At 40.0% G+C, this 15,969-nt stretch overlaps 1 protein-coding gene across 9 annotated transcripts in view; it reads right to left on the bottom strand.

Moving 5' to 3' along the window:
- Positions 1-15,969, bottom strand: part of rxraa (retinoid X receptor, alpha a) — a 156,395-nt gene that overhangs the window by 33,060 nt on the left and 107,366 nt on the right. For 8 of the 9 annotated variants that reach the window (XR_010911453.1, XR_010911452.1, XM_067483499.1 and 5 more), the window contains one exon: positions 13,798-14,036. Coding sequence is in view for 7 of the 9 variants with exons in the window: in XM_067483499.1 (XP_067339600.1) it covers positions 13,798-14,036 (239 nt within the window). In the remaining 2 variants the exon portion in view is untranslated. Of the gene's footprint in view, positions 1-13,797; positions 14,037-14,128; positions 14,871-15,969 lie in introns of those variants that run through there. The other variant, XM_067483504.1, reaches the window with a different exon arrangement.

The following is a 15,969-nucleotide window of genomic DNA, read 5'->3' as shown; positions in this document are numbered from 1 at the left end:
ACAATAAATGACACAAAGGAGTCCCAGAACAATTATTATTGTCAGGTTTATGCTAATAAAATCCTGCATTATGCTTAAAAAAGCATTTCATGCAGCATAAAGGATGATTTAGAATGATAAAAAGGAACCAAAAAAGCAGCATCATTTGTTTTGGGTCAGCTTTGGTGTCATGTGCAAACACCCCCATCTTGGCATGCTCACCCCCAGGGACATACACACACACACCATAGGGTCTTACCTCAGTTAAATGCCTGAGTCTACTGTTTTCTCTTGTACCGCAGCACTAACAGAGCTGTCTCCTCAGCTGAGACTGTGTCTATCAAACCCTCTGTCTGCCTGACAGAAAAGACTCTTCCACTCACAATCTATTTTGAGTAAACCTGCAACTCAATCTCAGAAACACTGCTCCCTCATGGTGGGGTGGGCAAGCTGGGGGCTTTTCTTTCCCTTCTGCCCGTGGCGATGGAGGCAAGGCAGGGGGATTAAAGTGGCTCAGAACTAGTTCTGGAAATAGAATACATGCGCCCTCCAACACACACATGTGACCCTTCACAGGGAGTTATGTCAGCTGTGTGTACAGCCCTATCGTCTTGGGAAACCCCTTGACGATCGTCTCCTTGCATGTTGTCTTTGTCTTTAAAAAGCGGGTTCCCCCCTCATATGTGTACAAACTAAGGCACAGAAACAAACAAGGGATGTTTAACATTAAGGACTTGAAATAGAGGACATGAGATTCCCTGCAGTGAAATGTACAGCATGAGTGCTGGAAATGCCCCACATGAATAACAATGTTTCATATGCCGCAGGTGTTATGTAACATACTCTGGAGAACATTCGATTGGTACATCCAGTACAGTGGGGGTCTCTGTCTGCTTCCGGGTGTCAGATTCTGCACAGAGCTGGTGTACACCTATCAGCCACCTGGCACTTTTAATGTTGTGGTTGACAGGGGTGAGCATGGGAAACATTTAATGCTGGCCATAATGTACTGGTGTCAGAGCACAGAGTGCATCACAGCTTGCCGTGCTATGAGGCGATACTTTATGCCCTATGTAGCACCTCCTGGCTGCACCACACTGATGGAATAGACTAGAATTTAAACACATTAAAGAAGATTTGTTTTGGTAATTAAAGTGGTTTTGCAGAAAAACCGGAAGAATGTATTTTCTATTATGGTAAGACATTGTGGCAATATGCTAAAAGGCAAGTTGATAACTGTTTACTTGTGCTGTCATTTCTACACCTTCACAGAGACAAAGGTGACACCTTAGAATGCCTTGCTTTCTGTACAACTGAAAGATATTTCAGTAGCAGGTAAAAGAAGTTTGGAAAGCCGGAAGGAGCTTCACTCAGACAAATTGTTAAAGTTCTTATTTGATGAATTAGCAATAGGAATGACAGGAATCCATAATTGGTTTATTTTGAGCGGGTGTCAGTCTCTGTCCAAATGAATGTAAAGAACAATTTTTGCAGCAGAGCGGGTCCTGTAAACTATTAGTATGCTATGACAACACGCAGGGTGGTGAAATAAAAAGAAAGGAGTAGTCCCTTGAGTGCATGGAGGAGAAAGGGAAGAGGAGCATAGACAGTGGAGGCCTCTGCTTAAGACGGGCTTAGCTCGAGTCAGAGCAGAGACTCTGCTCATAAAGACACTTCAAAAGGAGACATCAAATCCTAGTGCACCACTCCTCAATGCGCAAGCCTCATGTGGAACTTCAGTTGCTTTCGAGTTCAAGGGCACCTTCCTTTTTTTCCCCTTTTCTTAGTACACAGAAAGTTATCTTTGCAGTTCCTTCAAAACACCCTCACAGAATTTCTTCATGAAGTGACACAACACGGCCCGAAATAGGATATTCGACTTTACAATCGACTGTCATAAATCTCATTCCCCAGACTGTATCACTCCCTAAACCACATTTTGTGTAAGAATGATTAATTTTTGCAACTTTCTACTTGCAACTACTTGAAACTAAAAAAAGAGCAAGGAAGTGTGTGGATTCAAATGTCCTGTTGAAAGGAGACATCATCAAATTAGCCGTCTCCTGAGGTGAGGTGAGGACAGGGATCAGTTCTATGATGTCACCAGATGATAACCCTGTGTCACCTTTAACCTTTGACACCTCATGACAATCACTTCCTTCTAAAAGCAAACTTATCTCGGCAAAGGAATGAAAAAGAACTTTCCCCGCAGTGTGTGTGTGTGTGTGTGTATTTGTGTGTGTGTGTTTTATCTGGACATGTATCAGCAGAGATGAGGGATAGGGTTTCACACAGGGAGGTGTGTTAATGGGCCCGCTCTTCTGTGGCCTTCAGGGTATATTCACAGTGAGGATCAATTACGGCACTGTTACGAGTTCCAGAGACACCTGTTTGAGCACACAGTTCACAAACAAGCACAAATCAACAGACACACAGGCGTGAGCATGCACACAGTGCACACAGTGGTTTATCCTTGAGTATTTGTGGGTGAACTTAGGGGGCGTCTACAAATAGGTGTGTCATGGAGCTGTAAATTTCAACTGAGTATAAAGCAGAAATAAACACGGGTTGTGAGTTTGTCACGCTGAAGGAAAATGTGCCATTAACCAACCAGCCTAATTTGAATGATTAAAAAGTCACCAAGTACAGAGGGTAAAATTTGGTTTCAAAATCAAGAAAACATAAGCACTAGTCTCTCCTTGTCTGGAATATCCACTGAAACCATAGCTAGCCTCTGTTTCAAGGGCATCAGCAACTCGACAGTGTTAACTGAGGAAGCTTTAACAATACTAAGATTAATCAAACTGAAACATTTTTCTTACGTTAGAAATATAACCTGTTTTAGAGCTTATTTCAGGTTATTTAATACTGCTGAATCAGGCAAGAGCAACCACTCAAAGACCTATGGTGTCTTTCAAATTAAGAGAAAGAATAAATTTACTTGCCAGCAAGTTCTACATACAAGATGCCACACAAGCTTTAGTTTAAAATGAACTCACATTTTTCTAAAAAGACATTAATGTGCATTGTTCTGTTACCAGGCAACTTGGATATTTTGGATATTAAACTCCTCCGGATGACATCATCATCCGGAGTAGTTTATTAGTTTAGACATTATTAGTTTTGTCCTTCTAAGAAGTATTTCAGCTAGAAGTAAAGAGATATTTTAAAAGAGGAAGGCCAGAGGGAAGTGTTCCCAAACTAGACCAACAGAAAGCAGGTTGAGTGAAGTGAACTTGCCTTTTAATGTTATTTATAAAGGCGTTTGAGGTTACAATAAGACATTATGTCTGTGGTGTTAAATGCTATGTGTATTAATAAACACTTTTTGATCCAGATACTCTTTGTGCTTATTCGACTGTTAGAAGAATAAAACAAAACAAAAGAGATCCACTCACACACGGCATTTAACTTGGCAACTAAAAATACATATTTAATTTATGCATTCTAATGGTTTATTAACGACCTGTAACTGAATACATACATAATTTATTAACCATTAAAAGTGATTTTAGTTACAACATATAAATCCTTGCTAAGTATGCCTTACTGTACAATACCTCCACGGTTATTGTCACTCAGTAAAACAGTCGCTACTCTTTCCCAGCGGGTAGAATTGAGGAGTAGCAGACATTATTCTTGACAGCTCGGAGGGTTCCAACACTCACCCCATGCTGTGCCACAACAGATAAAATGAATCATCGCAAGCACTGCTGGCACTTGTGTGTGCGTGTGTTTGTTTTGACAGAAACTTTTGTTACAGTGAAAAAAGGATATTAAGACTATCAGAGCTGTGTGAGGCAGAGAGCCTTACAGCAGTGAAGTGAGAATATGCAGAGTGACTTTCAGCTGTCGTTTCACCTCTTCGTGACAGTTTCTGTGCATAGGACTGTGGGTCTGGGGCATGTGTATTTTTAATTTTTGTGTCCGTGTCTGTCGAATGTGTGTATGCATTTCTGAATTTCATGCGTGAATGCATGAGCGTGTGTTTCTGTTTTATCTGAATGCATGCCTGTACCCTTTTGGATTTGTGTGTGTGTGTTTGTGTGTGTGAGATGCTTTTGTGGGCACTGCACTGCCTTATACTAACAGCTCTTACAACCCTGGAGTCAGCCTCCTCTCACACCAACAAGCTGCAGGACCTTTCCTTTTCTTTTAATTTATTTATTCCTAGAAATATTATCACACATTTTAGGATACTTTCACACTTAAATTGTTTGGTTTGATTTGGTTTAACAGAACAGCATGTTTGCCTTTTTGGTGCTGTTCACTTGGGCTTGTGTGAAAGCTGTGAAAGCTGTCAATCTTCGTGTGTGGAATAAGCAACTGCCCTGAATACGATGGCTCCTTACAATTGCAAGTAGCCGTGGTACATTTGAGATGTGAGTGCAAAACAGACTAATGGCAATTTTTTTTGACAGATAGTATGTTAAGGTGGTTTTAGCATCAATTCAAACAACTCAACTTCTTTTTAAATGTAACTTCTAGATGTAAATTGTCTAGAACCTGATATAAGTGACTGTGGGCGACTGTGGTGCAGGAAGGTTGAGCGATTGTTCACCAACCGTGTCACATGTTTAAGTGTCCTTGAGCAAGAAACTGAACCCCAACTTAGTTGCTCCCGGTGAGTGTTGGCCAGCTGCATAGCAGCTCCCCCATCAGTGTATGAGTGTGTGTGTGTGATTGTGAATGTGAATGGGTGAACAAGAAGCCGTGTAAAGCGCTTTGACTGCCAATAGGTAGAAAAGCACTATATAAGTGCAGACTATTTACCATTTACATCATGTAAATTAGGGATGCACCATTATGTCGCTCTTACATTGGTATTTATGTACATTTGCCTTTTGACAGACAGCAACTTACTGACACTTAAAAAAGCATTTGTCAATGGCAAATACTGTTATTTTTTGTTAGCTGTCAGTAATATAAGCTGCCAAACTAATATTTAATTGGTATCGACCCAGAATTTTACAATTGGTGTATGCCTTGTAACCATGGTAACATATAAACATAGTATTTTTCCTTATCCGTCAGAAAGTGAAGAAATTATAATATGCACGTAATGATCCATAAAATGCCACATACCATGCAAAGTACAGGTGTTAATTCACCCCCTAAAGCACTATACAGTTTGGCTCTGATAATATTACTGCACCTATCCTTTCGGCAAAATACATAATTAGTGACTACTCACCTTGAATCTTATCAAGAGAGAATCCAGTTAAGTTATGTTAAGTTATTCCATTACATTACTATTTGTAAAGTGTAACCCCCGTGTTTTTGTTAACCTAAGAATAAAAATAAAAAGCAAATTAATATTTCTGCACAATAGTGTGAAAACAACTTGGACTACAACTAAAAGACAATAATGTGTCTTTTTAACACCCTGATCTTCAAAAAAACAAACAAACAAGTAAAAATCCAGGTATGAAAGCACCTTTAGATTTATTTTTGATAATCAGCACCATCCAACTGATCATCATTCAATAATTTGTCATTTAAAAAAACATACTGTATATTATCATAGACATGGGGACACGAACTTCTGTTCTAATCTAGTAATAAGCTACAGTCAGTCATGCATTTTTTACTATGTGGCCCAGAGAGGAACAATTGCACATAATCTTGCCAAGTGACAATAAAGTGTCAATTTATTCCAATATATGTAAATATAACTGCTTGTGTTAGCATTGTTTTTGTCAACCTTTTAATAAATATTGGTCCCTTAGTAAGTAAAACAAACTAGATTACTAACAGATAGTTGCCAATCTATACTAGAAAGGCCTATTCATTTCCCCATGTGGTAACTGTGTACTCATCTAGCATAACACCCTTCGAATCAAAATCAAATACTGAAATCATTATAGTTTACAAAGTTTAATAAGCAACATTTTAAACCCTTAACAGACAATGGCCATTTGCTAAAAGTGGATATACACCCTGAAATCAAGTGAAGCTTGTCTGCAGTTGTCAGCAGTTTGCATCCATGCAACTGGGTGCAGGGTAACATGGTCAATGTGTAATCTGTTACAGTTTGGACACTGCATAATTCAATAGGAATGTATTGGAGTGCGATCATGTTTATGTATATCATCTGTCTGTCATTCAGTGAAAAACTACTCAGTGGTTCCTGCATCCATTAGCAAGTCCCACAGCAGTTAACTGACCGTCCATTTCCATTGTCAAATAAGCAATTAGTATTTCCATTTTCCAACTGTAAAACATCCTGTCAGTATTACACCACCGTTTCCACTGCCCACTGGTGTGTCCTCCAGCAACCCATTGAAAACACTGTTCATGGTCTAACATATCAGATGGATCCTCAAGTATTTTCATTGGCAACACAAAAGCCAATTCAGTGATTAATTCTCTACTGTGTCCATTACCATCAAGTCATAGATCATAGTTTCCCAGTTCTCTCTGCTATGCTACATAAAAATTAACTGCGTGGTGTTTTCTTTGTCAGACGGCAAATAATACAGCAGTAATTCTAACTGTATTTCAGTGTCAAACCAGTACTGAATTTATTTTTTTTAGACTATGACTATTTCCTGCACAGCATTTACTTGTGTTGCCATTTTGTAACATCCAGTAGACGCAAGTCACAAGCTTTTTTGTTTCAATGACATGTCTTGGTATGATGCATACTGTATACACCGAGCTGTAAATCACTGCATATTCAATAAAACATAATGCAGCAAACCCAATATTCTACCTTAACAATGTAAAACAACTTTTCAAAATAATCGTACACCCACATTTTCCTCAATTGTCCTGTCCCAACACCAGCCTATGCTTTTGTTGCTTTTTGCTTTTACTACACAACACATTATGTTGAAAGAGAACTACTGTATGTGCAACTTTCTAGGAGCACATTCATGTTTTACGGGTGTATTAGCAATGAATTAAAAACAGAATTAGTCTTACAGTAAGCGTCATTACACTTCACAGACATGCCGCAGTGTACGTGTCTTTCCACACACAGTGTTGAGTTGCAGTAAGATCACATCACCAGACACAATTAAAGACCTAAAGGGGATTATTTTAAGCTTTAAAATAAATGTGTAACCCAAAGGCATTTAAACCACAATGTCTACAGTCGCCATTAGAAGGTTCCTCTCTCTGAAACTTACACCTAAAGTTACTGTTTCTATACCTTATAGCTGCCATCTCCTGAAAGCCTTGTTTCCTGTGAGGCCCCCACACAAGCTAGAACACACACAGTCCCCGTGTTATTGCATATACATACCACCTCTTCTCACATTATGGCCCAAGGTATATTTGACACAAAAGGTAAGGCCACAAGAAAAGAAATATGCTATTTGAATGGTAAGTTCTAACAATTCGTCTATATTATCGAGACAACTAAACACTCAGTGCCTCTGGCTTTTTCTTCGCTAATTGTATTTCTTTTTTTACTTTTACAATTAATAAAACACTTCCTGTGCATGTTTTGACGGCGAGTGAATTGCCACTAAAATGCAGCAAAAATGTTTTAATATGAAACAGATACAGGGGATTTGTTTGTATAGTTAACAGCAAATTAATAGCATGGCCTAGGGAACTGAGTATTAACCCTTTAAATAAGCACAACCACATTTATTACATTTCTTTAAACTATCAGTGCTGAGAAAAGCTGTTTGTAATTGGTACCTGGAGACAGCTTTGGTTTAAAAAAATTCTGCCATCCATTTAAGGGCTGATTGACATTAAAGGGCCTTAACCGCTCTCTTGGGACCTTAAACACAGCTCCTTTGTGCAGTCATTAGAACCCTGCAACTATGACGTCATGTGAAGTGAGTACAGTGAAGTCCATCAAAGATCAGAGCAGTGGAATAGACCTTTCTTACTGCCACACAGGAAAGAGACTGAGGTCCACTACTCTCCCCCCTCTTTCTTACGTGTGTGTGTGTGTGTGTGTCTTGTGTTTTTGTCTCTTAGCAACCCTTAAATGCAATTTACCAAAAAGTGTCAAATGACATCAGTGTTGCCATTAATTTATAACTTATTAAGCCTGTGTTCCACTTCTTGTAAAACATTTACACCTAGTAGTGTGTTCGACTCTCATTAACACTTACGTGTTATATGTATTTTTAAAGCAAACTAAGACACAATGGAGGACTGTTGTTGGTTTGCTCTAGGATTCTCAGGGAGGTTTCACTGGGACAGTGTGAAAGCCAGAGGGTTAGAGACTGAGCCACACAATGGAAAATGAGAGTCAGCAGTGATGATAACCTCTTTTATCTGCTAAAAACTGCAGCCAGACAACACTCACCATTGTCACAGAAAGTGTAAAATGCACTTCAACCCCTGTGTATAATTCCTTCCAGCTGCTTTGAGAGTTGTGGTGTTTGTGATCGAGAGTGGGTCTGAATTGTCAGTGAGTTCAAGCCCACAGACATGACAAATGGTGGGTCTGATTCTAATGGGCATGGCTGTGGCCTGGCACCCACCACAAGACCAGATACTAGGGGGGGGATCTCGTCATCTCTTCCTTCTTACAACTTAAGTTAAAAAAAAAAAAGGAGACATGAAAAGCAAAACCATTAAACAAAAGACAAAATATGTATTTTGAGTCAGAGGCAAATTCTTCCTGTGTGTGTGGCCCTCCACAGAGCAATGCTGATGTTTTCTGATCTTCCATATAAAAAGCACATAACTGAGATTCAATGAACAGATGAAACAAAGTAAAAAGTTTCTCAGTGTAAAAAAAAAAGAAGAAAAAAAAAAGGCACAGCCACAGTATGTTAGATGGATGTTCAGAATAGAGCTAAAGGGAAAGTAGTGTTGTTTAAGATGCAAGAATTGGCTAATGGATAAAGGACGGTCTCTGTCTTTACATGTGGTTTGGCTTTTGGAGGATGCAAGACTCCAGTAAGAAGGGGACTTTTGTTCATCCTGTCTCCAGCTTTCATCATGTTGTCCTTCACATCTTTGATGTTAAGGATGAGTAAGTCTCATTGTTTTTGGTTTTCACAATTTTTCATTGCAAGTAACACACTATTTTATGAAAACCAGAAAGTATTTGGCCAATTTTTACGTTAAGTGTATTTAGCTGTGTTCCCTGTTACAAGAAGACAATGACAATTGTAAATGTCAAATAAGGTCTTAGTATGATCAAGACAGCTCTAAAAAAACACCTTAAAAATCAAGAAAGGGTAACACAAAGCAAATTATAGTTTTCTTTCTTTTACAACACTACAAATATTATGCAAATAATATCATTAGAAAGAATACAGCTAATCTAAATATAGAAATTCTGTGCGGCCATGGTGAAGTAATTGTACATTGTATGTGTGTCCATTCCAATGACTGTAGGTGTGTTTGAGTTTAGCATAGGTGGGGGTCTTGTACTGTGCTCTGGCTGGTTAAGTATAGAAGAGGCTGAGCTGTGACCCTGTTACAGTCGACTGCTCATGAAAATAGCAAGTCAGCCAAGTGTTAAGAGCAAGTGGCATACGCCGTCTGACTCAAATCATGTCTCAACAGAGGTGCCGCGCCTCACGACCACAGGGCGCTGCCACCATCTTTAACCTCTTAGCCATGCTCTCACATCAAACTGTCAGTCCCTCATTGAGCCATGGTCAGCAGCTACTGTGTCATTTATACAAACATTTAAGGTTAAAAGCTTAAATCATCAAATATGGCTACTTGTCACATGTAGGGCTGGTACCATACACTGAGCTTTGGTAAAACAAATATTATGTTTTTTGTTTTACTAAATACTTTTACTAGCAGTAATAAAATTAGGCTTTTCCAAAAAAATGCAAACTCTTGTATGTAGCGCTGGGTGATACACACCTAAAAGTATATTGTGATACTACTACTACTACTACTACTACTACTATTGTGATCAAAATCCAAGGTTGAAAACAAAAAGATCTTTCAGCTTTCGCCTTGTGCCTTCAGGGGTCGTTACAGCGAATACTGTTCCGCATGTTGATTTAGCATGAGATTTTTCCTGCTTTCCTGCTGCAACCCTCCCATTTTATTCTGGATCGGGACCTGCATCAGGGTTGGCCCTTAAATGCTGGTCGAGGGCACACCTGGTGGGGTGGCATTCAATCACCTGGCCTTCTGCATCCCAACTCAATGCTCTAATGATTGAACCACCAGGGCCCCAAAATCCAAGGTTGAAAACATTACATTAAATTCAATATCAGCCAGAAAGTTTCTTCATTCTAAAATGATTGGTGGAGAAATTCCACGAATGGCTATAATGTAATCTCTATCTCATGCAATCACAGGTAACTCTTGTTTACTTTAAACTGCTGTGCAGAATTATATGTGGGGCAAATGTTTGTATGGTGCAAATTTGACCACCTAACATTTTGCAATGAAGGAAAATGTCACCCAGTGTCACGGTGTGCTGGCTGTTCTACAATGGAGCTCTGTGGCACAGGTAAACAATCTAATCCAGGTTGCACACTGACGGACACTAAAAGAAGTAGAGGGCATCCATTGGTTGATTGGCTTTAATGTCTGTGTGGGCATTGGTGACCATTTGATTAAGTTAAACCTAAAAAGACCCTAAAATGCCCCCCAAAATCTTTTTTGTATCTGTTTTTAAAATTCTGATAACACAAGCAGTAAAACAAGAGCATCTAAATCAAACTCTCTAAAATGAATGTAATAATAATTTTTATCAGGATATAAAAAACAATCAAGTAGTAGCAATGAGGAAGTAGACAATGATAAAAATCTGACAAGGAAATGCCAACTTCACAACTTGATTTTCAGTACGTTCTGCTGCTGACAAACTGAAAAAAGTATTGAGCTTTAATAAGGTCAACGGTCTCTTATGGCTTAAATCAGATATTGAAAAGTGATGCACACTATACGGCACACTGACATTTTGAAAGGGGCAGGAAGCCTTAGAACAGGGCATTGTCCTTTTCCACCACTCTCACCTTAGAAAGTACCTTCCCACACCTTATCAAAAAGCCTCATTGATTTCACAAGGAGACTTAAGTCTCAAGTCTAAACAGTACAATTAGTGAAAAATAGAAGTGGAGATGGTGATGGCGAAGAGGCAAATTAAAGCAATACAGTGCTGTCAAAGAAAGGAGCATTTACTGTACATGCAGTATTTAAACTGTTACTACCAAAAGAAAGAGCTGTTGCCCGCTCATTGTGCAGCAGTTAAAACGGATTCAATAGGCACACACCCGCCCACACAGACACACCCACACGCACACACACATGCAAAAGAGCTTAGACCTGACACCCCTGAAGTACTATACCTATAATGTAATGTTTGATAAACATCGAGCCTGCATAAAACATATGCTACTCTGGGACAGAAACAGCTGCACAGATGAAAGCACTGAATTCAAAGAAACGTGTAGAAAAACTAAAATGGGAGAGGAAAGGGGGCTTTCCAGCAATGAAAGACTGTGGCCTTTTTGGGTGCTCCTAATCCAATCTGGACTCCATTACACTTTTCATTTAGAAGGTGGTAATAAGCTCAGCAATACTGTGGCGAGGAGAGCCCATCCCAAGCAGCATCACGTTTTTGATGCACTTTAACAAAATTATTAACAAACACAAAAAAGGGCAGCCACTGCGTTTAGGCTGGTGGGGGTGGGAGGAGAGTTTCAATTTTAGATATGGCTCCAGACAGAAACTGGGCCATTGCAGGCTTTGATGTCTTAATTGTGTGTTTTTTTTTTCATAATACCAAAGAAACAGAGGCTCATTGATGGAACAAAAATGACCGAGAGGAAATGGAGATGATGTGAAAAAGAATAAAACACAAGAAAGAGTGAAAAAAAAAAATATAAGAGGGCAGCCAAGAGACGGAAAGATGCTGAAGCGACAGCTTGACTGATAAATATGCACAGATTTGAAAGAGAGAGAGTGACAGAGCTGATGCAACGTGGAGTCCCAGTTGAATAGGCCTTGATTAACTTTGACATGGGGTCAAATCAGGGCCTCTGTCTGCTGGAGCCTGGCTTTGGAAAATTATATGAGTGCACATGTCAGTGTGTAATTTGCACTTCTGAGACGTGAATATTGTTTGTAAGACATGACACACGATCATTTGTCTGGGTAGTTTGTAGAGCAGCTGTGCTGCTGTGTGGATCAGGAGTGTATATACAGAAAAACCTCATGGAACCATGTCCCACTGGTACAAGCTGTTAAAACTTTAAGGTTTCAAAATGTGCATGGAACAATAAACATAGAACATGTATGAAAAAAGTGCCCACCTGATGCATACACAGAGTTTTCCAAACGCAGTGTGAATGAACTGCTGGTCTTACTACCTTCAAATGTGTATGTAAAAGCATCATTTTAAATCACTGTTTGAGTGATGAATTTATCTTTCTATATACAGAAATTGTGTCCCACTCTGTTTTTTTTTACTTTTCCTTAGCTACCTGAAATCATCTTTCAGATCTTTAATGCAGAAGTTAGAGATATTAAAGCCATAGTGGTATCTGGTTATATTTAATATATTAGTGTAATGTCTCACAGGCATTTGTGTAAAAAACTCCCTGATGCATTAAAGGAAATCGTTTTTCTCAGTCTTCTACCTTTTTGCTGGGTGGGCACAAGTATCAATATGAAAACTAAAATTCAAGGGATTTTCTACTTCCAGTCATTTTGTTTTGTGGGAATAGAAATGAAGCTTGTACATGTGCACTCGTTTCCACAGTGATTAATATTCCTAAAGCACAACCAAGCAAACATGCATCTTTATAAATCTGGCAGAAAAATGTGTATGCATATCTATGTCTCTGTGCATACACATAATTTTAGTCACAAATCTATGCAGATTTTTATGGATCTGGCACCTGGTGCCACTCATCAGACATGATGTGTTAACAGTCTATGTTTTTTAAAGATCAGACACTTGAGTTAACATATTAAAGTTATAGTACCAGCTCTGCATGTGACAAGTGGCCATATTTGTTCATTTAAGCTGTGAACTGTAGATGTTTGGACAAATGAGATTGTAGTAGCTGGTGACTGTGGCTGAATGAGGGTGGAGAATGGTAGTTTGATGTGAGAGCATGGCTAAGAGGTTAAAGATGGTGGCAGCGCCCTGTGGTCGTGAGGCGCGGCACCTCTGATGAGACATGATTTGAGTCAGACGGCGTATGCCACTTGCTCTTAACACTTGGCTGACTTGCTATTTTCATGAGCAGTTAACTGTAACAGGGTCACAACTCAGCCTCTTCTATACTTAACCAGCCAGAGCACAGTACAAGACCCCCACCTATGCTAAAGTCAAACACACCCACAGTCATTGGAATGGACACACACCCAATGGACACTAACTTAACTTTGACCGGACAAATTTTCTATATTCTTACCTGTATTCGTTTTAATATCTTACATAGTGTATCAAAAGAAGCACTTCCCTACACAGAATTCATTTAAATCAAAGTGGATCTTTTAGGACTGATAGTCCATGTTCTTAAAATGCAGGTACAATTTTAGCCTTTTGTGATATAAATAAAGCTTTAATGACTTCATGACATATTTGTTCAAATTTTACATTATCTCTAAATCTAAATGAATCTTTTTCACAGAGCATGTTGCCCATGCCACACTCACTCAGATTTTTATGTTTCCTGCTTTCAATGCATCAACTTTAAGGAGTGGCTGCTCATTTGCTGCCTAGTACATCCCATACCTCGACATGGGGCACGAAATAATCAACGTTACTCAAGCCTCAGTGGTTTCAATGATGCAGCACATCAATTCTCTCAGTATGCACAAAGTGTACATGTACATGCATAGTATGCATACTTAAAGTGTGTGTGCATGTTCCTGTATACTTTGTACTTTTGAGTCTGTTACAGGCCTCACCTGGGGGCTGACGCTGGGGCCATAGCCCATGCCGGGCGAGTTCATGGAGTGGGGGCCCATTGGTGAGCTGATGACGGAAAAGGGCGAGGTCAGGCCATTCATGGGTGAACTCAGAGTGCTGATGGGAGAGTGAAGAGAACCGGAGGGACCCATTGACGTCGGGCTGAGTAGCGAAGGATGCATTCCCCGGTGGGATGTGGGTGAGCCCAGGGGCGAGGAGGTCACCTGGCCTGAAGAGTCTGTATTGGAAAAAAAAGAAAAAAAAGAGATAGGGGTATTAGAGTTAAAGCTTCTTACCCTAATGTACCAGAGATGAATGATTGGCATGTACCTTTTTTGTGATGTCAACACAGAAGCTTTGAAAGTATGAATTTAACGCATTCATTTTCTCGCATAGGGATTACAGATTTTCCAAAATGCTGGCACCAAGAATCCAGCAGTAAAGCGTCTAATGCATAGTTGAATTTGAGTAAAGTCCAGGAAAACAACTGAGACAATTCAACAAAAGCATCTAAAGTAATTAAGTCCATTGACAGTGCTTGTGAAAAGGAACAAAACCTCGAATGCATTGAACCACAGCCATTCTGTTGCTCTCCCATACACTGGTTTTGTGGCTCAAGCTGAAGACATTCACCCTTCTCAAGTGCTTCCCCTCTGGGATCTATATGTTGGGGTTGATGATTGGGGTAGAGGGGCCCAGGAGTAAGAAATATATGATCTCCTACTAAAGCCGAGGGGAAATCCACAATGAGTCTGAAGTTTAAGGGAGTGATAAGAACAGGGTCATGTGTTCTTTCTGTCTTTCTTTTTCTTCCCAGACTCACTCCTGCTCTTTCTCCTGTGTGAGTGGCCATCTTCCCATTAGCTGTCAACACAGATGATATGGGAAGAAGTGGGAGAAAAGAAGGAAGGTACTGCGTTATGTCACAAAGAATCTGGTGACAGGATCGTATTTGCACCGATAACAACCCCCCTTCCCGGTTTGTATTTCAAAGCTGCTTTTCACCTTGTCTTACTATTCATTTGTTTCTACATGTCCTTATTAGGGCAGAGACACACCAGATAGACCAAGAACCTATGATGAACAATGCTCAGCCCCCAACACCCTTGAAAACACCTGAACGTGCCGCAAAAGCTCCAGACAAAAGCCAACTAAAACATACTGTCTGCATGAGCATGACACAAAATAACTCGCTGATAGCAGGTGGCAGCAATCATCAAAAAGAAAAAGCGTAAGACCTGTGAACAAAACTAAAGTTGGTTACCATTTTCAAAGAACTCCGACTCACTAAAGACACTTTATGTAAGAGTATATCTGATGAGAAAATGAACCACAGGTAGTGCCGAGTGCGGGACATACTGCAGAAACTAGGATGACAAATGCTGAAAGATGGCCTGACATTGACCAGCAGCTGGCCGTTGTTTTGGGCGTCCACGGTCCTAATGGACAGTCTTGTTACTATATTTATAATACAGTACATAGGAAGATGGCCATCTTGCTAGAACAATCTATTGAAATCTCTCCGGCTTGACCTGTGCTTCTCTGTTGCATACCCACATATCCTCCCTTTATACCCTGTACTATTTTGACAATACAACTTTGCTCTCCCTGCAGTAGGGGCATGGACTTATGTAAGAAGCTGAACGGCGGCTCGTCTGTCACACTCCCACGTTTCATAAGTGACCAGGTTCCTCTGTTTCCTCACAGTGGAATAAAACTGATGGATGTCTCAATTAGTTGACAGCTGAGAGTAACGAGCACAGTTGAGAGTGATTTTCCGGGAGAGCTTCATCTCAATCCCCACAGACTTTACAGGACTTTTTCTTTTTTTGTTTTTCTTGTGTGTGTGAGAATGTCTGTTCCTTTTGATGTATTTCTGCTCTAAAATGTCTTGCAAATGCAGGACAAGACGGGAAATTCTATGCATCTCTTTTTCCCTGCATCAGCAATCCTGAGAGCAGCAACCTTGCAGCCAGCTGAGCCAAGCCAAATACTTCCTGCACATCCTGCTTGCCTCATGAGCACTTCCTGTAGGCACATGTGCACGCACAAACACGCACACACACACACACACACAGCCCCCATCCTTTTGAAAACAAACACATCCTTCTTAATAAAGGGCTAACAACAGCTCTGGATTGAATTGTATTAGCTCAGTGTTTATCCTCTGA

This window comes from Channa argus, chromosome 18 (genome assembly GCF_033026475.1).
Source record: "Channa argus isolate prfri chromosome 18, Channa argus male v1.0, whole genome shotgun sequence".
Lineage (NCBI taxonomy): Eukaryota > Metazoa > Chordata > Actinopteri > Anabantiformes > Channidae > Channa > Channa argus.
Note: the sequence above shows the minus strand (reverse complement) of the source record. Positions and strands in the feature narration are given on the sequence as shown.